The sequence below is a fragment of the Taudactylus pleione genome, unplaced genomic scaffold (genome assembly GCF_031769625.1).
Source record: "Taudactylus pleione unplaced genomic scaffold, aTauple2 ptg000253l, whole genome shotgun sequence".
Classification (NCBI taxonomy): Eukaryota; Metazoa; Chordata; class Amphibia; order Anura; family Myobatrachidae; genus Taudactylus; species Taudactylus pleione.
This window is the reverse complement of record NW_028284655.1, coordinates 5,481,326-5,506,714: the sequence shown is the minus strand read 5'-3', so window position 1 is coordinate 5,506,714 and position 25,389 is coordinate 5,481,326. Positions and strand designations below refer to the sequence as shown.

Below are 25,389 nucleotides of genomic sequence, written 5' to 3'. Positions count from 1 at the left end.
CTACTGTGTAGCTAACTATTGTTTTGGAGGAGTGGCTGCTATATATTTCAGTTTTATCTCTGCCTCTCAACCACACTGTGGGCCTGATTCGGAGCTGAACGCTCTTTCAGAGCCCTCCCTCTCTTTTTTTAGAGCAGCCTCCTGGCCGCTCGCATAGCTGTGGGTGACCACCCACAGCTATAGCGAGCGGCCAAAAAGATGGTCGCGATGGTGAAGACCATCGCGACCATCGCGCTTGCGACGAGACCCTTGTGGTAGGGTCTCGTTGCCTCAAGCCCTGGAGTGCTTTTGGCTCTACCAGAGCCAAAAGCACTCCCACTGACATCATTTGTGATGTCAGTGGGGCCGGCCCCAGATGGTAGGCGTTCCCATGGGAACGCCTCCGTCTGGGCAGCAACGCCCCCGACACGCCCACCAAAGGGGGCGTGCTGTCACTCAACATCGACAGCATGCCCCCTTTGTAGCGAGACCCATAGCGACGGCTTGCCCGTCGCTATGCGGGTCTAGCGCACGACGGACCCGGCTCCCTCGTGCGCATGCGCACTTGGCCAACATCGACCCGCTTGCGAGCGCGTCTGAATCAGGCCCTGTGTTTACAGCTGGCTGTCTCAGGGCTTCTACTGTGTGGCTAACTACTGTGCTAGAGTAGTGGCTGCTATATTTCACTTTTAAGCTGGGTACACACGTAAAGATTTTCTGTCAAACCATCCAACTAGTTGATTGGTTGGAATGAAAATCTGGTAACATATGGGAGTAAATGATGATCAGCAATTTGCCAGAAAACAGATGAAAATGGACGTTCAGACAAGTTTGTTAAATGTTTGATCTAAACAATTTGTTCAAACAACAGTTTTTGTCCATTTTCCGGCGTTTGGGAGCAAATTGCTGATTGTCATTTGCTTTCATACCTTACCAGATTTTCATTCCAACCAATCAACTAGTTGGATGTTTGGACAGAAAATCTTTACGTGTGTACCCTGCCTTTGATTTGCCTCTGGGCTGTTTTGGCCAACTTTTGGGTGGGGTGTTTGTATAGAGCATATCTACCTTACTTCTAGCCATTAGTAGGTATCTTCAGTCTCAAACCAATTAGTTGCTTGTTCCACAGAAAGATGCTGTTGGCTCCTGGAACTCCCTTATTTGGCTTGCTTTGTTTATACCCTGAACATGGACAGGCTGCAATTTCCCTTTTAGGCAACAGGTATTACTGGCCCTTTCTTTAGCATCGATTCGTCTCAGCCACTCACAGCAATTGCTTTCTGGTACTGCCCCCAAGCTGCGGCAAGACGGTGGTGGGATTACTTACAGTATTGTGCAAACTATACAGCCTTTCTCTCCACAGCACTAAGCTTAACTGACTCCAACTCTGAGGTAACATCTTTCGACATGTGATCCTCCTTGAAGTCCTTTCCCCTTATGTGGCTTCAAGCAGGGATGGGCATTGACAATCGATGGGTAGGAAACCGTAGCCGTTGGCTCGATGGTTTTATTTTCACACTTGTACTGCAGCGCAGAGCTACTAGGCTGTCAGCCAGTATCCTGCCCTGTGGCTCTGCCACTGCCTCGAGTGTGGCAGCTTACAATTCAACAACACACGAACACACTCAGTCAGTGTGTGTGATGTGTGTCGGGATAGTCTGACACGTCTCGCTGACTTGACACTGGATGTGCTTAGCTGTCAGTCAGCAGTCCAGCCCGCCCAACAACCCCCGGCTCCGACTCACTCACAGACTCCTGACTGATGTGGCAGTGCAATCCACCGCAAATGCGCAGAGGATATGTGCCTGGGCCAAGTCTCTTTGATGGTATGCCAGTGCATAGTATCATACCATTGATGGTGCATTCCATTTTTACCATCGATGGTGGACACAACGATGACTGTCCCTGGCTCCAAGGTTTTGATATCTGCATATGTTAAGTGTGCACAACCACTCCCCTGCACTGTCACTTGTAAACATAGAATTCACTATCTACTGCCTGCGGGGTAGGGGTTACATTTAAAAATGGACGTGTACGTTAGGAAAAAATAAAAACATATTTAATGAAACCGCATCTTTAAATATTAAGAAAATCACATGACCTCTAGATATAAGAATCATGTTCCATGCATCCGTTATATTATTATTATACTATTGACTACACAGGATGACAGTAGTATCCAGAAAGTCACAGTTTACATGTATACCTTTAGACATAGCAGACCCATCCTAGGACGGTTTGAAAGGGAATAGGAACAGTATGTAGGTACTGAGCAGCTGAGGATATCTGCTATCTAGAAATAACTACAGGAAAAAATGTTACACATGCTGGACATCTGATATATCAGCGAAAGAGTTTGTGCCTGTACTTGTGTCGTAATATGACGTCTGGTGCTGTAAAGCCAGTTTTACAAGTTTATTTAGCTTAATATCAATATCTGACATAGAGCAAACACCTGGGATGGAATGTGCAAGAAGGAACATGTGGTCTAGAAGTAATTTATCATTTTAATGGTTTGACAGCATAAGCACAGTTACTATAGAAAACAGTGACTATTAACATAGAGGAGCTTTTTATATGTACCTCCATGTAGGAGGGCCATTACCAAGCCCCAGGACCTGTATTTTCATTACACATTTAAACCTTATAAGGCACTTTGCAAAGTGATGTAAAAGGAAAAGATGTATAATCTGTTATCCGCAACCACATAATTGCAGCCACAAAGTTCTGCCCAACGATCTACATTAATCAACATGTTTCCTCTCTCATCACAAGTCACTACAGTATGTACTCAATAACATCCTTCCCGGTCTTCTTTTAGCGCTCTCTCTCCTCTCCCTCTTACCCACTCTGTCTCCACATATCACCTCTCCCTCTTACCCACTCTGTCTCTACCTCTTAACATATCACCTCTCCCTCCTACCCACTCTGTCTCTACCTCTCCACATATCACCTCTCCCTCCTATCCACTCTGGGCCTGATTCAGACCCGCTCGCGAGCGCTGAGTGCTCGCAAGCGGGTCAATGTTGCCCAAGTGCGCATGCGCACGACGGAGGCGACTCCGTCGTGCGCATGCGCGAGACCCGAATAACGACGGTCAATTCGTCGTTATGGGTCTCGCACCAAAGGGAGCGTGCTGTCGATGGTGATTGACAGCACGCTCCCTTTAGTGGGCGTGCCAGGGGCGTGGCTGCCCAGAAGGACGCGTTCCCATGGGACCGCCTACCGTCTGGGGCTGATAGAGCCAAAAGCACTCCAGGGCTTGCGGCAGCAAGACCCTACCGCTAGCGTCTCGTTGCAAGCCCGATGGTCGCGATGGTCACTCTTGACCATCGCGACCATCATTTTGGCCACTCGCTATAGCTGTGGGTGGTCACCCACAGCTATGCGAGCGGCCATGAGGCCGCTCCAAAAAGTAGGAGGGACGGCCCTGATTCAGAGCGAGCGCTCTGTCAGAGCGTCCGGCTCTGAATCAGCGCCTCTGTCTCTACCTCTCCACATATCACCTCTCTCTCCAATCCACTCTCTTTAAGGGGGGAGATTTAATAAAGCTTGGAGAGAGATACATTTGTGAGAGATAAAGCATACATACATACATACATACATACTATATTTAGTGTGCTCCTATGCACACCTGTAGGCATGAGACTCCTTCAGCCTAGGCTACCACCCCTTCCCACCTGTCCCCTATTGGTTTTAAGTAGGGATTTGGCATTTTGACTGCACTTTAGTAAGAGGCACAATCTAGGTAAGTCCTACAAATTTTCGTACTGTAGTGCAACTATGGGTTGATTTTTGGGGCGTGGGTCCCCTGGATTGCTTTGGTTGAGCTGCTTCAGGGAATCGCATTATAAACAGATTTTTCCTTTCTTGCACTTTTAGCACCTCTATTGTTTGTTTAATATATATATGTATTATTTTCACATATTTATTTTTCACCTTACAGCAGCAGTAGCTGCTCTTATCTAACACCTTTTTACACTTCACCTTTCTTCATTAGAGTGATGCCCTGGGGTGGCTCACCTGGGCTTGTTTGGGGATGTCCTACGCTCTGGACTTCAACCCCAGTATGTTAGGGACCTACCCTCAGAGGTTACCTGGGCGCGGTGGGTAGGCCCATAACCATGTCCATGAATATGTCAAAACCTCTATTTATTTATTTATTGCAAATTTCTATTGCAAAATTTACTATTATATATAATTAGTAATGTTGGAGTTGTGCATCTGTAATTCTTTTTTTCAGTTCTCATTTTAGGAAACACAGACATTCTATTTTCCTAATTATCCTGATTTGGTTATAGCTGTGATAAGATTATCTTATTATTTTACTACTTAGGTTACAATGATGGCACCTACCCTGCCCAATATTATGCTTAAAGGAATCTCCTCCCAGCAACAGGGTCTATAGGACAATTCATTTAGTGACTTGGCCATGAAGTGCACATCGTAGCCAGCAGCATTGTTCATTTTTCTTTGCATCCCATTGAGTTGCACAGGGAAACTTGCAATGTTGATTCTACCATAAATGGCAAATATGTGCGCAGCTGAGCATCATGGGAGGCACATTGCCTCTAATGTGAATCAATTCTGGATTACTGTTTTGGAGTTTGCAGGCTTCAGCAGGGATTATAAGGCAGCTCTTAATTATTCTAATACAAGCCGTTTTTCTCAGTCAGTCGGACTTCACCCACACGGATGTTGTCTGTTTTATGCTCGGCTCAGTTACCCACGGTGGTGTGAACTGGTTGTGTAGAGGGTATTAGATTTCCATCCTTATCCCAGTCTCTACCTTATTTTCTTAGCTGGACTCTGGGAAGGCTCTAGTCTCACATCCCCTAGGACCCCTTGTTCTGCCTCACTCCCTACAGTCTTCTGGTAAGAGTCCAACATAATGGGCATGACACTGGCATACAAAAGGACATAACCACCTGGGTGAGGGGGTTACTATGGTTCACCTCCTAGTTTAACCTTTGATAAGAGTTTTTATTATTAGCTTTAATTTATAAAGCATTAACATACCCAATAGATGGGGGAAACACTTGATAGATAAGGTAGTGGAATAAATTGTAGCTGTCTGTGGGGATTCAGTTGGTGAATGCATGTATAGTGCCAGTTCCTGGCCATGGCCAGTTGATGAATACGTGTTAGGCAAGAAACTGGCACAGTACACATATCAACTGCTCAGAGCCAGGCACTGTGAGTAGTTAGTCAATATGTTTTAGTTCCTGGCTCTGGGCAGTTAGTGAATACGTGTTAGTTCCTGGCTCTGGGCAGTTCGTAAATACGTGTTAGTTCCTGGCTCTGGACAGTCAATGAATACGTGTTAGTTCCTGGCTCTGTGCAATTGGTGAATATGTTATCGAAGCTGAATAATTGGCTGAGACAAGTTCAGTTTAAAATTTAATCGCGACGACGCCATTTTGCGACTGGCCGCAAGACGCCATCTTGTGAATGGCAGCAAGACTCCATTTTAGAAAAGAAAGCTTACACAAGCGCCATTTTGTCAAAAATACATAGTACACAATCCACAGTGCAAAATTGCTAAAAGTAGCAATTTTGCTACTCACAACGCAAAGTTGCTAAAAAGTAGCACGAACAGCTTTTTAACAATCTTCCCCAAACACCTACCGACGGTGTTTAGCAGACATAAAATAACTTTCCAACACATTAAAATCACCATAGACTTATATTTGAAAAGTAGCAAAGTTGCTAAAAAGTAGCACGAACAGCTTTTGCACAATCTTCCCCAAACACCTACTGACGGTGTTTAGCAGATATAAAATAACTTTGCAACACATTAAAATCACCACAAACATATTTGAGCAGTAGCAAAGTAGTGGTGTTTTCCCCTGCATTCACATTAACACATATGCGATGTAGCAAAAAGTAGCAAATTAGTGGTGTTTTCCCTGCACTTCATGTTAAACATAGAACAACGCAAAATAGCTATTTAGACGCACAGCCAGCTTTTTAGTGATCTTTCCCAAACCCATACTGGCATGCTCACACACATACACAGAAGCCTTTCCAACTTAGTGCTGGTCGCTAAGTGCCCCACAGACCCTCAAACGCACAACACAATTTAATGTCATTTCTCCCCGCATACACATTTAAAAGCAATGGTCCCGCAGCACGAAAGGAATGATTATTATTTGGTTTAATCGCAATGTCAGCATGTAAAGAAATGAATGTCTTCTGTAACTATGGTTTAGTAAATGGCAATTGGACCGTGATTGGTGCCGTACTGATCTACTCTGTTCCCACAGCGTTCCGGTGGCATCGGTGAGGAGATCAGAACATGCGGCTATGAAATATGAATGTTAGAAAGAATAACTTCTTGAAATGTTGTATGCCATAGTTAGATTAGATTTATTATGCAGCGGGAAGGTTAACACAATCAGGCTGTTAGAGGCTGGGTTGAGTCTTTGCACTGACCTATGAATTGTACCGTAACGGAAGAAGCAAGAAGAGGAACCAATGAGAACCTGCCAACGTATTCTATTGTATTGCTTATCCCAGTACGGGTATATATGTGAGTGCTCTGAAACGAGATGCCAGGCTGCGGTGTTCCTGTTATGCTGTTCCGACGAAGGTCTCATTATTGATGCCGGTATCTGGTCCCAGAGCGCACGCGTATGTATTGACTGTACCTTATGACCTAATGTTTGTACAATTTAGTTCGCGCTCATTGTTAGATCATAGCGTGGTAACATCTGTACTTTCACCTGAATAATAATCTTGAGCGCGTTGGACCGCTATTCCACTGTCTTAGAGTTTTATTAATGGTATAATTAAACACAGCGCTAATTAGCGACACCGTATGGTTTAGGAGGTATAGGCAGGTTTTGTCTTAGAGGTTCTAGGCAGGTGAATCTTAGAGGTTTATAGGCAGGAATGTACTAAAGGTTCATTGCATGAATCAACAGTGTGTATGTGTACTTTGTCATTTCCTCCCTGTAAGCAGTTGGTCAATATGTTTTAGTTTCTGGCTCTGGGCAGTTGGTGAATATGTGTACTGTGCCAGTTGTTAGGTTCTGGCTCTGGGCAGCAAGTGAATACATGTAGTTCCTGGCTTCGGGCACTTGGTGAATACGTGTTAGTTCCTGGCACTGGACAGTTAATGAATACTAGAGATGAGCAGGTCTGATTCTCCGAGAACCGGACCCACCCGAACATAGGGGATCCGAGTAGGATCCGAGTCTGGCTTGGGTTTTCCCACCTAACTGGGAATCCAAAATGAGGCAAATCGTCATCATCCCGCTGTGGGATTCTCATGGGTTTTGGATTCTATAAAGGTCCCGGTGATCAACGCCATTTTCACTCCAGCTGTGGAGAGTGTACAGAACACACGTGCTCTGTACATCTCTGTTGTTCAAGGGTGCAGTGTTGTCAGGCTGGGGCTGCTACATAAAGTGAGGGGTGCTGCTGTGTCATGTTGTCCTGTCAATCAAGGGGCTCTGGGCCTGATTCAGAGCCGGACGCTCTGACCAGAGCGCTCGCTCTGAATCAGGGCCTTCCTACCTAAACTTGGAGCGGCCTCTTGGACGCTCGCATAGCTGTGGGTTACCACCCACAGCTTATGCGAGCATCCATGATGATGGCCGCGATGGTAAAGACCATCGCGACCATCGGGCTTGCGACGAGACCCTGCGGTAGGGTCTCGCTGCCGCAAGCCCAGGAGTGATTTTGGCTCTGATAGAGTTCCCATGGGAACGCCTCCGTCTGGCAGCCACACCCCCGGCACGCCCACCAAAGGGGGCGTGCTGTCACTCACCATCGACAGCATGCCCCCTTTGGTGCGAGACCCGGAGCGATAGCTTGGCTGTCGATATCCGGGTCTTGCGCATGCGCACGACGGAGCTCCCTCCTTCGTGCGCATGCGCATTTGGGTACCATCGACCCGCTTGCGAGCGTCCTGCGCTCGCGAGCGGGTCTGAATGAGACCCTCTGTTCTTCTGTTTTTTTTCCATTGTTTTTTTTTGTGTGTGCTAGCTACGCTATTAATGTTCGGTGACACTGCCAGCCAGACCGCAGTTTATTATCCATGTATTTGTGACTCTGCAGGTGGTCCATCCACACTCCACAGGGGTGCTTTGTTGTCCATAAAAGGGTGCTGTGTAGTTCATCAAGGGGCTGCTGCCTCGTCCAGGGGTGCTCTTCCCCAGTGTAAAAAAAATTATTGTTTGGTGACACTGCCGGCCAGACCGCAGTTTATCATCCACGTATTGTGACACTATAAGTCGTAGCGCAGTGTGTTATTCTTCTTAAAAAAAAATATTGTGACACCGTAAGTGGTAGCGCAGTGTTTTACTCAAAAAATATTGTGACGCTGTAAGTGGTAGCGCAGTGTGTTATTCTTTACTTATTCATAAAAAATATTGTGACACTGTAGGTCATTGATAACGCAGTGTAATATTTAAAATTGGTACAAATTGACGTGTGTGCTGTACCCCACTTCATTCATGTTTGTTGATATGGAGAATGATCAGTTGAGAGGAAAGCAGGAACCACACACTAGTGCTGGAGCTGCTGCCAGTACCACCAGTCATGACTATACTAGTCCGTCTACATCATCTACTAAAGCCGATGCCTAAGGGCATACAGGGCTTAAAAAAGGGCATCTAAAATCAAAGAAACAATCTTTTACAGTGGTAAAGAAAAAAACATCAAAAGGGAAAGTTAGCTGCAGAAAGACATAAAATTGACAATATGCCTTTCACCACACGAAGAGGCAAGGAAAGACTAAGTCCTTGGCCTTTATTTATGACTGATGGTTCTGCCTCTTATGATGGTGTAATCTCTTCTCCCTGTAGACGTTTTAAAAAAAATTCAAATCATTAAGGCACGGTAACAACTGTGCGCTCAGAAATGTCACAAATCCCTGAAGAGAGTCTAAGTGTGTCGGCGGGTGCCATGTGTCAGCCTGACCTTTACAAAACTGTACTCGAAGAGGAGCCTCCTTCCACCACTTGTGCGTCCTCTGCAAATGTGGGGATGAGCAGCACAAGTCAACATGCTGACATAGAAATCGAGGATGCTTCTGTGGAAGTGCACCTGATTGAGAAGGATATTTGTGTAGCTGACACTAATAAGGATGTTGATTATGTTGTTGATGAGGATGTTGTTTGTGTAAACCAGGCCCCAGTGGAAACAGTTGTTGCCCATGATAAGGAAAAGCCCATTGTCATGCCTGGGCATAAAACAAAAAACTCCACTTCTTGTGTGTGGAATAATTTCTACCCAATTCCAGACAACAATTGTCAAGGCATCTGTACCCGTTGTCATGCCAGAGAAAGTAGAGGTAGGGGCCCTATCCATCTAGGAACTTCCTCCCTGTTACATCATCTACAGTGCATCCATCAAAAGTGTTTGCAAAATTCAGAAACTTTGGCTAAAAAAGTTACAACAAGCAGTCCAGCGTCAGCTAGCTCCCTTCTCTTTGCTAGATCCAAGCACCTGGCATCTTCACCACCAACATCTTCATCAACAATATCCTCAATCATGATCGGAAGTAGTCCTGCATCCAATTTGATAAGTCTAACTCAGTCCTCCCCTATCCTGGATTCCTCAGAAGAATCCTTCAGCACTACGCCTGCTGCTGCTGGGAGTGGATCTTCATCCCAGAAGTGGACCAGGAAGACTAATAGTAGTAATTCCAAAAAACAATTGACTGTTATACAATCCTTTGCAAGGGAGAGCAAGTATGACAGCAGTCACCCAGTTGCACAGCGAATCACTGACACCATAACATTTATGCTGGTATTAGATGTGCGTCCCAATATCCGCCATTAGTGCAGTGGGTTTAGACAGTTAATTGAGGTCCTCTGTCCCAGCTACCAAATTACATCTAGGTTCCACTTCCCTAGAGAAGCAATTCCCAGCCTGTACAGGGACGTTAAAAAAAACTTAATTATTGTCCTCCAAAATGCCGTTGTACCCACGGTCCATTTAACCACAGATATGTGGACAAGTGGAACAGGGCAAATGCAAGATTACATGACTGTAACAGCCCACTGGGTGCATCTAAGAAAAAGCAGCTTATTCAGAGGCAGACTACTCTGTGTATAACTGGTTTCAAAAAGAGGCATACTGCTGACAACCTCTTAGAAAAACTCAGGGAAGTAATTGCAAAATGGCTTACCCCGCTTGGACTCTCGTCGGGATTTGTGATTTCTGACACAACCACCAATATTGTGAGAACATTACAGCTGGGTGAATTCCAACATGTCCCATGTTTTACTCACACTATTAACTTGGTGGTGCAAACATTTTTCAAAAATGACAGGGCCGTGCAGGAGATGCTCTCTGTGGCCTGCAAAATTTCTGGGCATTTTCGCCATTCAGCAGGTGCATGTAGAAGATTGCAGCACCTGCAAGAAATGTTGAATTTGCCCTGCCACCAGCTGAAGCAAGAGGTAGTTACGAGGTGCCTCTAAGCAGTTGGTGAATATGTTTTAGTTCCTGGCTCTGGGCAGTTGTTGAATAGGTGTACTGTGCTGGTTCCTGCCTCTGAGCAGTTTGTCAATATGTTTTAGTTCCTGGCTCTCAGCAGTTGGTGAATACATGTTAGTTCCTGGCTCTTGGTAATTGGTGAATATGTGTACTGTGCCAGTTCCTGCCTCTGAGCAGTTGGTGAATGTTTTAGTTCCTGGCTCTGGGCAGTTTGTGAATACATGTACTGTGTCAGTTCCTGCCTATGAGCATTTGGTGAATACGTTTTAGTTCCTGGCACTGGGCAGCTGGTGAACACTTGTTAGTTCCCGGCCCCGGGCAGTTGGTGAATACGTGTTAGTTCCCGGCTCTGGCCAATTGGTGAATACGTGTAATGTGCCAGTTCCTGCCTCTGAGCAGTTGGTAAATACGTTTTAGTTCCTGGCTCTTGGCAATTGGTGAATACGTGTACTGTGTCAGTTCCTGCCTATGAGCATTTGGTGAATATGTTTTAGTTCCTGGCACTGGGCAGCTGGTGAACACTTGTTAATTCCCGGCCCCGGGCAGTTGGTGAATATGTGTTAGTTCCCGGCTCTGGCCAATTGGTGAATACGTGTAATGTGCCAGTTCCTGCCTCTGAGCAGTTGGTAAATACATTTTAGTTCCTGGCTCTGGGCAGTTGGTGAATATGTGTTAGTTCCCGGCTCTGGCCAATTGGTGAATACATGTAATGTGCCAGTCCCTGCCTCTGAGCAATTGGTGAATACGTTTTAGTTCCTGGCTCCAGGTTGGTGAACATGTTAGTTCTGGATTCAGGGCTGTTGAAAATTGTGGTGAGAGAAAGTTGCCAGGATGTAGGTACAGTATGTTACACTGTTCTTAAATATTTAAAGGTGGATGCCTTATGCACCATTAGGTTTAGAACCATATCCCCAAAGTAGCTAGTATCACTTGTGGTAACCACATTACATTGCCGACTGGAGGCATCTTAAGATGGGCAAAGACTTTGGGGTATTACCCCTGTCAGCGGTCAGTCATATTGTTCCAGAAGAGCCATTTAGTCCAGAGGAGAAAGATCACATATAAAGGGTTGAACTGGGGCAAGGATTTCTGTGATTATGTTCCTTTGTCTGTTCAGTGAGTGCCCATATTGTACTTCAGACTTGGCTAGATAATCTGGTGCTGCTCGCCATAGGGTTCCTGCTACCATGGAGGATCTGAGGAGGCAACGTAACAGCACTTAAGATAAGCAGATACCAATAGAATTTGTTCTGCTGAAGCCTCATCACTGTGGAAAGCAGTTCGAGAATAAAAGAGGGATGCAGCCCACCAACAGGGTTTTTTGTACTTGGATAGTACTGACAAGGGTAATGGCCCTTGATTGACTGATTTGGGTCATTCACAATGTGGATTGCACATTCCTCTGCGAGTCTTGTTATGCTCTGAGCCTGCACAAAGTGGCGAGACAGTGAAGTTGACCCCTACCAAGCTGTTAGAGGTGCAGAAGATAGTGGCTCATCTCAGCAGCCAGTACAGAACTATGTGAAATTGGTAACTATAGCTCCTTTGCAGGGTTGTAGAACAGCTGATAGTCATGGTAAATCACGGCAATTTTTCCATTTTACTGAGTGTGCATTTTGCAAAAATAGACTTTTGTGCTTGTAACCAATTGTTTACCCCAGTGATTCTGAACCTCCTAGGATTATCAGATTGTCAGCAGTCATCTGTAAGGAAGAAGAAGCTAAAAATTCACTCAGCAATCTCAAGCACTGTGCAAGTTAAAGTTGCATGCACACGGTACGATCTGTTCAGTGAACGATATCGCTGAACGATTTCCCTTGAACTCTCTGTAGTACAGGACAAACGATATTGGGTGTACACACTGATGGATATCTTTGAAAGTCATCCTGCCACATCTCTGAACAGACAATTCTTGATGAAATCATCCAAGATGGCCTGCATGTACAGACGACCATAGATATTGCATAAAATTGAATGATATGAACTATTTATCACTGAACGATATCATTATCGTTCATATCGTTCATAGATATTGCGCCGCGTGTACGCACCATAACAGCCTCAGGCAGTTGCTAACCACAGGTGTAGCACTAGCCCCTGGCTCTGGTGATCACAGGCACTGTGCTGATTCCAGGCTCTTAGCAGTTTATAGCTGCAGGAACACCACTAGTTCCAGTCTCTGGGATGTTAGTGATTACAGGCACTGTGTAAATTCCTGGCTCTTAGCAGTTTGTGTCAGCAAGTACACCACTAGTTACAATCTCTGGGCAGTTTGTGATTAGAGGCACTACACTCATTTCTGGCTCTGGCAGTTGACTGATTAAAGGTACTGGGCTAGTTTTTGGCTGCTTGCAGTTATGTACTGGAAAAGTAGTCCCTGTTCCTGTTTTAAGGCAAAAGCAAGCTCCAATTAAACCAATACTACCAGTGGTAGTTAGCCAACCATAAAGCACACATGCCTGCTAAATGGAGGGTATGCAATCGGGAAGCCGGCGGACGTAAGCCCGACAGCCCGCTTCCCGACTGCTTTATCACGGCGAGGGTTAAATGACAGGCGTCTAATTCTAGACGCCTGTCATTTTACTGACGCCGGGAGACCGGCGCCCGGCATCCCAGTCGAAGTGATGCTATTTGCAAGAAATATGTACAGTAGTAGTACAATATTGTAAAATACCTAATGCAAATTTCAGTGATAAAGAAGACACTGAGGGGCCTATTCATCATCAGGGGCCGTATACTTAAGTATCCAACTCGCAGCGGGGGAAACTTTACACCGGAGCAATACATCATTGTGCCGGTGGGAGGACAGCTGCTCCGAAAAGCAGCTGTCCCCTCGGCTAGTGTCGCAGCTACTACAGTAACTGCGTTACTTACTTCTACCCCGTCAGCCTGGCTACGCATGCATGTCCCGAGGTCACGCATGCGCACAGCCACCGGAAGTAGCGAGGAGGCAGGGGTGGGATCCGCTCGGATCCCTCTTCGCATCCCCGGAACTTCTTCCCATAAGAAGGAGCGGGGCTACGAGAACAAGCACCATCTGAAGATGGCGCTTGTTCTCGCAAGCAATCACCGAAAACTTTCAATTTGACATGATGAATGGCCCGGTAACTAAAATATGCAGAAACTAGCATTTCTGCATGGTTACCGGGCCATTTAGTGTTGATGAAAAGGCCCCATGAGTCTTCAGGTCTTTTCTGTGGGATCGGTATGAATGACCATCGGACGTGAGCCCGGCGGTTGACAATCCCGACGCCGGCAGCCCGAACAGCACAGATCCCGACAGGGCAGGTAAGTACGCTATCCCTACCCCTCTCTCCCCCCTAACCCTCCCATAGGGGTGCCTAACAATAACCTCCCCCCCTAGTGCCTTACCATAACTCATACCAGGGGTGCCTAAACCTAACCCCCCACCCCGCCCCCTAAACCTAACCCTCCCCGGGGTGTGCCTAACCCTAACCTCCCCCCAGGGGTGCCTAAACCTAACCCCCCACCCCGCACCCTAACCCTCCCGGGGGGTGCCTAACCCTAACCTCCCCTTCCCCTAGCCTAACCCTCCAGGGGGAGGTGCCTAACCTCCCCCCGGGAGCCCCTAAACCTACGCGGCTGTCCACTCGCGACGCCCAGCTTACCTTCGTCCGGTTTGCCAGGCATCGGGATTTCGGCGGGTGGATAATGATAGGCGTCGGGATTTTGACACCTATCATTACTCCCATGCCAGGATTTCACGGTCGGGAAGCCGGCGGTCGGCATTTCTTGACTACATACCCTTTTCTGTACCTTCAAAAAATACTGTGTTTTTGGGCAACAGCTGTAAGTAATTATTGGAGCTTGCTGCAACCCTCAGAGGAGGGTACCCTTCTCATATCCATTGTTTATGGCTGCTCATGTGCTGGAGGGAGGTGGTACAGAAGATGTATAGGGCTATATTCACTAAGTAGCGGGTTTTCAAAGCCAATCATTTTCTACGATTTTGCCTGCTGGATTTAAAATGGCGATAATACTGACTGCAAAATCATTGCATTTAATATTATTACCAGTTTATATCCTGCAGCCAAGACTGCCACTTATTAAATATAGCCCAATTTTCTTATTTTGTATATTTTCAAGCACCATAAATATTTAGGTAAATCAATAAAAATATATCTCACAATGTCCCACATTTGGTGGGATTGCCCCAACCTCCTGGGTTTCTGGCCTGGGGTTCACAACTTAAGAACATGCATAATGGCTGTCTCTCCCTCGTACACATTGCCATATGCTTCCCAACACTGCTCAGCTCATTGGCTGCTGACAAGTCATACAGTATACAGCGCTAAATGAAAGAATAAAGGCCTCTCCCTTCCCCATCCTTAACAGTCCTAATACACAAAGGTCCTAAGTCAGAGGTGGACGCAAACTGAACGTAATACCGATGTTGGCGGAGTTGAGCGATTATTTGCTACTGTGCATGTGCAAGCAATATTAAAAACTACTACGGCACATGCGCTGCACTGAGTGTACACCGTTACATACACAACAGCGTGCACCTCTCTATCAGGCCCAAAGTGTGGCAGATTCATTGTTATGACTCTATTACTAGTATCATACACGGGCACCGGAACAACTGGAAGAGCACCTGCTGAGTTCACCACTTTACTACTGTCCTGTAAGAGCACCACAATCAGAACTTTCTGTACTAGACTGTTGTTACACTGACTCCTCCTTCCCCTCCATCCTTTCCCATACTAACAACCCCTTTTCCTCCACCTAGTTTACGTCATTGACGCCTACAGTATGCCTTCCCGCCCCCCCCTTTTCTTCTGTATCCTTTCCTCCCTTAATAATTGTATTTGAAACATTGCATAAAAATATCTATTCACAATAAATACATCTCATTTATGTGACAGCTCTTTAAGAATGTAAATACATTTTATTCATAGATACACAGCATAAAGGTAGCAGTACACACGACTTACTGCATTGTAAATTTACTGTATGATATTACATCCTCCATCCCAGTAAAGTGAGCAAGAACAATGCTTCTAACCCTCCTAATGCTCCATTTCCACTGACAAATGAATAAACACATGATGGGGACATAGGGCCTGATTCAGAGCCGGACGCTCTGACCAGAGCGCTCGCTCTGAATCAGGGCCCTCCTACATGAAAATGGAGCGGCCTCTTGGACGCTCGCATAGATGTGGGTGATCACCCACAGCTATAGCGAGCGTCCATGATAATGGTCGCGATGGTCAAGACCATCGCGACCATCGGGCTTGCGACGGAGACCCTGCGGTAGGGTCTCGCTGCCGCAAGCCCTGAAGTGATTTTGGCTCTATCAGAGCCAAAATCACTCCCACTGATATCACTACTGATGTCAGTGGGGCCGGCTTCAGACGGTAGGCGTTCCCATGGGAACGCCTCCGTCTGGCAGCTACGCCCCCGGCACGCCCACCAAAGGGGGCGTGCTGTCCATCAACATCAACAGCACGCTTCCTTTGGTGCGAGACCCGGAGCGACGGCTATCCCGTCGCTAGCCGGGTCTCGCTCATGCGCACGAAGGAGCTCCCTCCGTCGTGCGCATGCGCAGTAGGGCACCATCGACCTGCTTGCGAGCGTCCTGCATCAGGCCCATATATCAAAACTTCTAAAGAGGACTAGCAGCCAAAGTAACCAATCAGATTCTGGCTATCCGTTATCTAGCACTTTCTCAAAAATGCAAAAAAATATGGTAGTTGCTCAAATCAGCTTAATTGCATAACACAGGTGCTTGTAAAAGGCGGGGTTTACACTGAACACAGAAAAAAAAGATTTGCCCCCCAGCACACTGCAGCAAAACAATACTGAAATCCTACATTATAATAGAGATTCAGAGGTATTAGTTACATACATTTGCAAATATATGAATAAGCGCCTGGCCACTTTCTCTAAAATGACAGATAGACTCTGATTGGTTGATATGCGCAACTTCTTTACATGTCCTCTATGGGAGAGGTGTGATGAATCCCCCCCCTATGGATATACTAATAAAAAGGGGATTAGGGTATAGCGTATAGAACAATGACATGCATAATGGTTACTTACTAGATTTACTAATGGTCCCCCAGAGTTTCCATACTGTGAAAAACAAGAGAAAAATGTAAATCTCCATAAATAAAAAATCTAAAACTATCGGCCTGATTCATTAGGGATCTCTGTTGTTATTACGCAGGCAGACAGCCGATTGTTGCGTAGTGCGCATGCATCGCAGTGCACATGCGCAAAGGCTCCACTGCGATTGCAGTGACCACGCAGACCCATCGCAGAGTGATTGACAGGAAGTGACCATTAGGGGTTGTTGACGGGGGGATGGTCGGGGAAACGCATGCATGTCAGTATGTTTGAATGCCGTGATAGGGGCGTGCATAAATTAGCCACTGCGACGTCATACGCAGCTTGTGCTTTCACTGCGTGCGATGAGGTTAGCAAATTCTGAGTAAGGTCAGACCTGTTGTAATTGTGCGTGAGGCTCCGATGGTACTCGATGTTACAGATAGTTTTGCAGACTTGCAAGGTATTACGGATGTGAGTAAGGGGAAGTGGGCGTCCTTATGTTAGGTTGCGATGGCATTGCGACTGCAAACATTAGCATATTTTCCGCAATGAATCAAGCCCTAGATACAAATACAAGTAGAGTATATAGTATGAGTGTCCATATATTTCATAATTGTACTTACATTAATAATGGCGTCTGTCTGGATGTAATCCATGTCCGAGTCTTTTAGACCCAGCTCCTTCCCACCTCGCTGGGTGGTGCTGATGATCCCAGTAGTTACAGTGTTCTGTAGAGAGAACGGGCTACCTAGAGCAACCACAAATTCTCCAGGTCTGAGGTCAGACGATCTGCCCAGCATAAGCACCGGGAGCGGAGCCTGTAATATGAGATTTTACAGTGCAGGGTTTAACATACAAAGTCTATAGTAACAGACAACAATTATGTAAGGGCTTGTGTTTATTGCACATCAAGAAATGAAAGATGGAACGTGAGTATATAGTATTAGTACCTACATCAGTTGTGCAAATGTTTACAGTGCAGGTCCATTCCCAAGCTGCCTGCTATATAGAAGTCAGTTACAAAACCAACCAACAACCTAAACAAAGAGAGAACTTAACTAATATTCATGACAATGCAGCTAGTTAATAAGGAACCAGCACAGCCATGGGTGGACAATAAGCGGCCCTCCAGCTGTTGTTGAACTACACATCCCTGCATGCCTTGCAAGATTTAGCATGGTCAAATAGCAAAACTGTGGCAGGGCATGCTGGGATGTGTAATTCTACAACAGCTGGGGGGCCGCTTATTGCCCACCCCAGGCCATAAAGTGCCTCAGTGATGTCACAGACTCTTAATAAAATGATAGGCTGCATTGTTATGAATATTTGCTCAGCCCACAAAATGGTGGCCTCTGCTGCTAGTTGGTCACATGTTATTCTCTGACACTCACATCTGGGTCAATCTTGATCAGTGCTATATCCAACTTTTGATCAATGTCCTTCACTTTAGCATCATAATGAGCACCGTCTTTCACTTCTACTTTTATCCTCTGCTTGTTTGTGAGGACATGCGCATTTGTCACTATGAGTCCGTCTTCAGACACGATAAACCCTGAGCCACTGGACACAGCCATCTCCTGACCAGTGAATGGGGACCTGTGACAGAAAAACAATTGCCCGTTTTACAATGTTCCCGAAACATCCCACAGACCACTTATTATTCAGGAAATATGAGCAGTGAGATCCCCACAATCATATCATTCTAAGCATAAATATGTTTATGCTGATATTTAGGTCAAATATTAGGGATCTTTGAACCACAGGGGATTAGAGTCTCCTGTCAGACGTTTGAACTGTCAAGTACATTTTATTATTTTACTTATCACTTCATTTTTTTGTGTTGTTAAATTGACTTTATTTGGTAGAACGCTAAATATAACATTTTAATTGACAAATGTTCAACATTTTCCGTATAATTACTGTCATGCAGTATTGCATCTAGCGTTCACTGACAATTATATATACAACTAGGAGGTATGAGCCAAATGTAAAAATATCCACCTCACATTTGCTGCACAGTGTCTCATGTTTTACAGGTGGACTATGGGCCTGATTCAGCAAGGAACGCAGCTGCTAAAACGCACGCAACCGGCCGACTGATATGTGACTGATATGTGACTGATATGCATCGCAGTGCGCAAACTAGCCATTGCAATTGGGTTGCGATCGCAGTGACTACAGAGACCCATCACAGAGTGAATGACAGGAAGTGCCGTTTGTGGGTGGTGACAGGGGTGTGCAATGGCACTGCCCTGGACATATATGTACATATTGGGCTCTATAGCAGCACATCCCTAACAGTGAATGTTTTCCAGATCTCCTAGTTGATGCACAGGTTATTTATTACTGACTGATACATGTTAAAAGATCCACAGGTGGTACTTATTATTTCATTTGTGATACTGAGAAGAACATTCAGCACTAGTAAAATTCTATTACATTACTATTTCTATTGTGGGCTAGGGAGGGGGGTTTCCAGACAGACAGAAACCCCACCCCCTGCGTTTGCCTATGGTGTGGTCGGGGCAAAACGCAGGCGTGCCAGTGCATTTGAACGCCGTTGCAGGGGCGTGCATAAATTATCCACTGTGATGCCGTTCGCAGCCTGAGCACTCATAGCGTGCGCTGAAGTTAGCAATTTCTGAGTAAGGTCAGAGCTTGTGCAAGTGTGCGTGAGGCTGCGATGGTACTAGATTGTACCGATGGTTTCGCAGTCTTGCTAAACATTACGGATGTGTGTAAGGTAAAGTGGGCGTCCTTGTGTAGTGCTGCGGTGGCATTGCGATCACAATAAATTAGCATACTATTGCAGTTGAACTGCGTGCATAAGCACTATTGCAATCGCAGTTGCATTCCGTAATGAATCAGGCCCTATGAACTTACGCCCTGTAGAGTCCTACACAAGCCGCACTACTCAGCAGAATGAATGAACCGACCAACTTCACCCCCCTCTGTTCATAGACTATAACATCAGCATATTGTCACATGTCTTGATGAGCACATGACTTCCTGATCTAAGCCACGGAAGTGCCACGTTTGACAACTGGGACAGGAGTCTGATGTCAAACAACTGGATGGGAAGTAGGTGTTCTGGGAGGAGAACTCCACCAAAGTGCTTAATGGAGGAGAAAGTAAAAATTGACAACCCCACTTTCCACAGCTACTTTACATACAAATACGTGTCATTAGTGTCTATGGATTATGCCTCACAGTAATGATGGGTATTAGCTTCATTACTTCCAGTATTCCAGCGAGCTTGCCTTTGTAGCAGTACACAGGTCACTACTTGTATGATAACCATAACTATAGAGCTCTGCAGTGCCACACATGAGATAAAACATTTATTTAACATCTGCAAATCAATATTCCCATGTTTCACATTAGTCTATAGGTGACTTATTCAGCCGACATAAGGTAGGTAGTCTTGGACTGTTGATCTACTTTCATGGTCTCACCCAGCCTAACAAGATGGAGAAAATAGAATTATTTGGTTCTCATGAGCATAAATCACACACATTACTAATTCTATCATATCACCACATAAATGACTATCAGAGACTATTACCTTCTAAACAGTTCCAGATGTACAACAGCCGGGGCAATCTTCTGCACCACGTCAGCTATGAAATTAAACTTGTATCTCAGGCTGTCAGGATAACTTGAACCTTAAAAAAATATATTTAAAGCTGTTAAGTTAATTGCCAGATATATAATGATAGATCATTTTCATAGGAATATACATTATATTGTGTAAAGTCTAATTCGTCTGATGCAGAATCACAAGTAAATTGGACACATGTTGTTCCTACACTGGTGTATATTTGGCTGTACGGAGAGTTACATGGACGTTGTAGCATGTGCACCCCGTGGTGTATGTCTTATTTGCTTCTAGTTATCATCAGTGCACATTTGCACCCACCCTACACCATGTGCAAAATATACACTTGTAAATAGGAGTATTAACGCTCACGTCCAACTGCATGGTCCGTAGTTCTATTGCCACGCCCTCTTCGCACTTTGCCGACGTGACTACCATTTCAGTAATACTGTAATCATCATGTCTACCAATATACACAGATGGGGTCCTCGTCTCCCCAACTTTTTACTATTCCAGGTTTGTTTACAAATACAGATTTTTTTTTTTTTTTTAAAGTTGCGTATTGAAGACCACATCTCCAGCATTAATGCTCTTTTTTTGTCCGACACAGTTATTACATAATGCAAAGTCACCAGGTCTTACTGTGCAGGGCCGGTTCTAGATATTGTGGAGCTCAGGGCGAAAGTTCCCAGTTATGTCCCCCTCCCCCCCTCAAAAAAGGAATACAATTTTATATACGGTGCTCCCCGCGTGCTTCAGGGAAAGGGTGCGTGGCCGACCGAGGTGGGGGCGTGTCCTTGCGGAACACCCCCAAATCATCATACTTTGGGGTGTGCCCAGCACTTACGAAGGTGCTGGGCTTCCCCCAAGCTCTCCCCTCATGGTGAATAATTGCCAGGCGCAGTAATGCGCCTTACACAGTATGTCTCACACACTAATGTCCTTTATAACACATTATGCCACACGCAGTAATGCCCTTTATAACACATGCCACATGCAGTAATGCCCTGTATAACGCATTATGCCATGTGCAGTAATGCCCTGTATAACACATTATGCCATGTGCAGTAATGCCCTGTATAACACATTATGCCGCACACAGTAATGCCCTGTATAAGACATCATGCCACACGCAGTAATGCCCTGTATAATACATTATGCCATGTGCAGTAATGCCCTGTATAACACATTATGCCACACACAGTAATGCCCTGTATAAGACATCATGCCACACCCAGTAATGCCCTGTATAATACATTATGCCACACGCAGTAATGCCCTGTATAATACATTATCTCACACGCAGTAATGTCCTGTATAATACATTATGCCACATGCAGTAATGCCCTTTATAACACATTATGCCACACGCTGTAATGCCCTGTATAATACATTATGCCACACGCAGTAATGCCCTGTATAATACATTATGCCACACGCAGTAATGCCCTGTATAATACATTATGCCACACGCAGTAATGCCCTGTATAGCACATTATGCCACACGCAGTAATGCAGTTTATAATACATTATGCCACATGCATTAATGCCCTGTATAATACATTGTGCCACACACAGTAATGTCCTTTATAATACATTATCCCCAGTTCAAATTACGCAACACAGTAGTCCCATATTCAGGTTATGACACACAGTAGTGCCCCAATGCCCAAATTAGTGCCCCTTATACACAATGCCCACAGTAGTAGTGCCCCTTCTGCAATGCCCACAGTAGTAGTGTCCCTTACACAAAGCCCACAGCAGTGGTGCCCCCTATGCAGTGCCCCCAGTGGTTGTGCCCCCAGTAGTAATGCCTCCTATAGTAGTGCCCTCAGTAGTAATGTCCCCATTGGTAATGCCCCCTATAGTAGTATCCCCAGTAGTGGTGCCCCCAGTAGTAATGTCCCCACTAGTAGTGCCCCCAGTGGTAATGCCCCCTTTAGTAGTAATGCCCCCAGTGGTAATGCCTCCTATAGTAGTGCCCCCAGTAGTAATGCCCCCTATAGTTGTGTCCCCAGTAGTAATGGCCCATTAGTAGTTCCCCCAGTAGTAATGTCCCCTATAGTAGTGCCCCCAGTAGTAATGCCACCTGTAGTACAATACTTAATTTAAGCCCCGCTCCTGCGTCCGTTGCTGTCTGGTCCGACCGCGGCTCCATGGATCTATGGGAGAGACACATCATGAGTGTTCTCTGCGGAAGCCGGAGCTCAGGAGTGAGCTCCAGCTTTCGGCTATCGCTGCAGGGACCATGCCTGGTTCCCGCTGGTAACAAATCTCAGCGGGCGCCCTGCAAATGGAGCCTCCCTGCGGCGGCGGGGGAGGGGGGAGGTGCGGGGACTGGCCCAGCTTTTTTTCCTTTCTCTGGGGTCTTTTTTTTTTTTTTTAATGGGACCTTTTTTTCTGAGGACTCGGCAGCGCCCTCTAGGGGCCAGCGCTCCGGGCGACGGCCCTGTTAGCCCGCCCCTAGAACCGTCCCTGTTACTATGAACATATTAGGAAAATGTATTGTATGAGGGATATCAGTTTGGTCACAAGACTCTACGGTGACTTTAGCTACAATTATATTCTACAGTAGAAGGTAAGTTCATTCTTATACACATTTCTGAAAAGCGTACAAATACATTTCGTTGGAGGTTTTGTATACTGTATGTTTATTCATGGGCAGATTAGTAGAGGAGGGGGCCCATGTGCAGTCTCTGTGCAGTGATTTCTCTACTGTGCATGTGCAGATTTGTGGGAAAATGGCATCCACGCAATTCTCCCGGTACTTACAGAGGAGAGGTAAGTACATAGACTATGGGTGCAGCCAGCAGCAATTAGATACACCCATGTGTTTGTTACATGTGTAATATATCTCATGTTTATAATCCAAATTATAAGCAATACATGAAGATACATATTTAAGAAAGATGCCCAATGCTTGTCATTATATCATGTTGCAGCACTAGTCACAGTGTTGCAGCACTGTGCGCCGAAACATTTTTGCTGGATTTGGATTTGGTTCTAATTCGTCGTCCGGCTTTGGATTTCGATTTCGATTTGCCAGACTGCGGTGACTGGATTTGGATTTTTTTACAAAAATTGACAAAAAAAGCTAAAATCACATAAATTGGTCTTTTTTTTCTTCCTAGAGTATTATTAACCTCAATAACATTAATTTCCAGTCATTTCCAGTCAATTTAGACCACCTCACAGCTTATAATATTGTTTTCAACATTATTGGCCAAAGGTTGCAGTGTGCTGACTGGTTACTAAGCGACAAAGCAGCGGCGCAGCGACACAGACACCACAGTATAAAGCACATCTATGACACATTGCCACACAGCAGTGGAATAAATGAAAAGTAGTGCACCCACCCAGTGGGGTACGGCCAGCAGAATCACAGTACTTGTGTACAAAGTGGGCTACGGCCCTAGGAGTCACAGTGCACAATCTTATTCACATTACACCGCACATAGTGTCCCTGATTCACATTACACCATAAAGTAGTGTCTCTTATTTATGTTACGACAGACAGTAGTGCCCCTTTTACACAATGCCCACAGTAGTGACCCCTTTTACACAATGCCCACAGTAGTGCCCCTTTTACACAATGCTCACAGTAGTGACCCTTATACACAAAGCCCACAGTAGTAATGCCCGTTATACAATGCCCACAGTAGTAGTGCCACTTATACAATGCCCACAGCAGTAGTGTCCCTTACACAATACCCCCAGTAGTTGTGCCCCCTATGCAGTCCCCTTAGTAGTAGGGCCCCCTATGCAGTGCCCCCAGTAGTAGTATGCCCCCCAGTAGTATGCCCTCCCCAGTAGTATGCCCCCCATTAGCTGGCCCCCAGTAGTATGCCCTCCCCAGTAGTATGCCCCCCCATTAGCAGGCCCCCAGTAGTATGCCCCCATAAGCAGGCCCCCAGTAGTATGCCCCCCAGTAGCAGACCCCCTGTAGTTTGCTCCCCCAGTAGCAGGCCCCCTGTAGTATGCTCCCCCAGTAGCAGGCCCCCATTAGCTGGTCCCCAGTAGTATGCCCCCCATTAGCTGGCCCCCAGTAGTATGCCCCCCCAGTAGCAGGCCCCCAGTAGTATGCCCCCACAGTAGCAGGCCCCCAGTAGTATGCCCCCCAGTAGCAGGCCCCCAGTAGTATGCCCCCATAAGCAGGCCCCCAGTAGTATGCCCCCCCAGTAGCAGGCCCCCTATAGTATGCCCCCCAGTAGCAGGCCCCCTGTAGTTTGCTCCCCCAGTAGCAGGCCCCCTGTAGTATGCTCCCCCAGTAGCAGGCCCCCCCAGGAGCAGGCCCCCATTAGCTGGTCCCCAGTAGTATGCCCCCCATTAGCTGGCCCCCAGTAGTATGCCCCCACAGTAGCAGGCCCCCAGTAGTATGCCCCCCCAGTAGCAGGCCCCCTGTAGTATGCCCCCCCCAGTAGCAGGCCCCCTGTAGTATGCCCCCCCAGTAGTATGCTCCCCCAGTAGCAGGCCCCCTGTAGTATGCCCCCCCAGTAGCAGGTCCCCTGTAGTATGCCCCCCCAGTAGTAGGCCCCTTGTAGTATGCCCCCCAGTAACAGGCCCCCCCTGTAGTATGCTCCCCCAGTAGTAGGCCCCCCAGTAGCAGGCCCCCTGTAGTATGCCCACCCAGTAGTAGGCCCCCCCAGTAGCAGGCCCCCTGTAGTATGCCCCCCCAGTAGTAGGCCCCCTGTAGTATGCACCCCCCAGTAGTAGGCCCCTCCGTTAGCAGGCCCCCATACACATATCAAAAAAAAAACTTACCTGTATCCCCGCTCCAGCCGCCGTCCGCTCTACTGCCACGCGACGAGGAGGGGAAGCAATCGGGAAGCCGACTGCCTAAATACCGGCAGCCAGCTTCCCGACCGTCATATCCCGGCAAGGGTGAAATGCCGGGCGTCTAGATGTAGACGCCCGCATTTCCCCGACGCCGGGAGACCGGCGCCCGGCATCCCGATCATAGTGATACCGGGCGCCGCGAGCAGACAGCCGCGGTGGGGAGGGTTAGGTTTAGGGCTCCCGGGGGGGACTTAGGGTTAGGCACCCCCCCGGGAGGGTTAGGGTTAGGCTAGGGGGAGGGAGGGTTAGGGTTAGGCACCCCCGGGGGGGACTTAGGGTTAGGCACCCCCCCGGGGGACTTAGGTTTAGGCAGCGGGGAAGGGGGTGGTTAGGGTTAGGCACTTAGAGGGGGGATTAGGGTTACGCACTTGGGGGGGAAGTTAGGGTTAGGCACCCCTTAGGAGGGTTAGGTTAGGTTAGTAGATACTCACCTATCCACGATCGGGATTTCC

At 46.6% G+C, this 25,389-nt stretch overlaps 1 protein-coding gene across 1 annotated transcript in view; it reads right to left on the bottom strand.

Moving 5' to 3' along the window:
- The window catches only part of HTRA4 (HtrA serine peptidase 4), an 88,672-nt gene that overhangs the window by 39,264 nt on the left and 24,019 nt on the right, over positions 1-25,389 (bottom strand). The window contains exons 2-5 of the mRNA XM_088480391.1: positions 20,069-20,168; positions 17,895-18,099; positions 17,127-17,321; positions 16,495-16,527 (exon numbers count right to left, since the gene is read on the bottom strand). Coding sequence (XP_088336517.1) covers positions 16,495-16,527; positions 17,127-17,321; positions 17,895-18,099; positions 20,069-20,168 — 533 coding nt within the window. The remainder of the gene's footprint in view (positions 1-16,494; positions 16,528-17,126; positions 17,322-17,894; positions 18,100-20,068; positions 20,169-25,389) is intronic.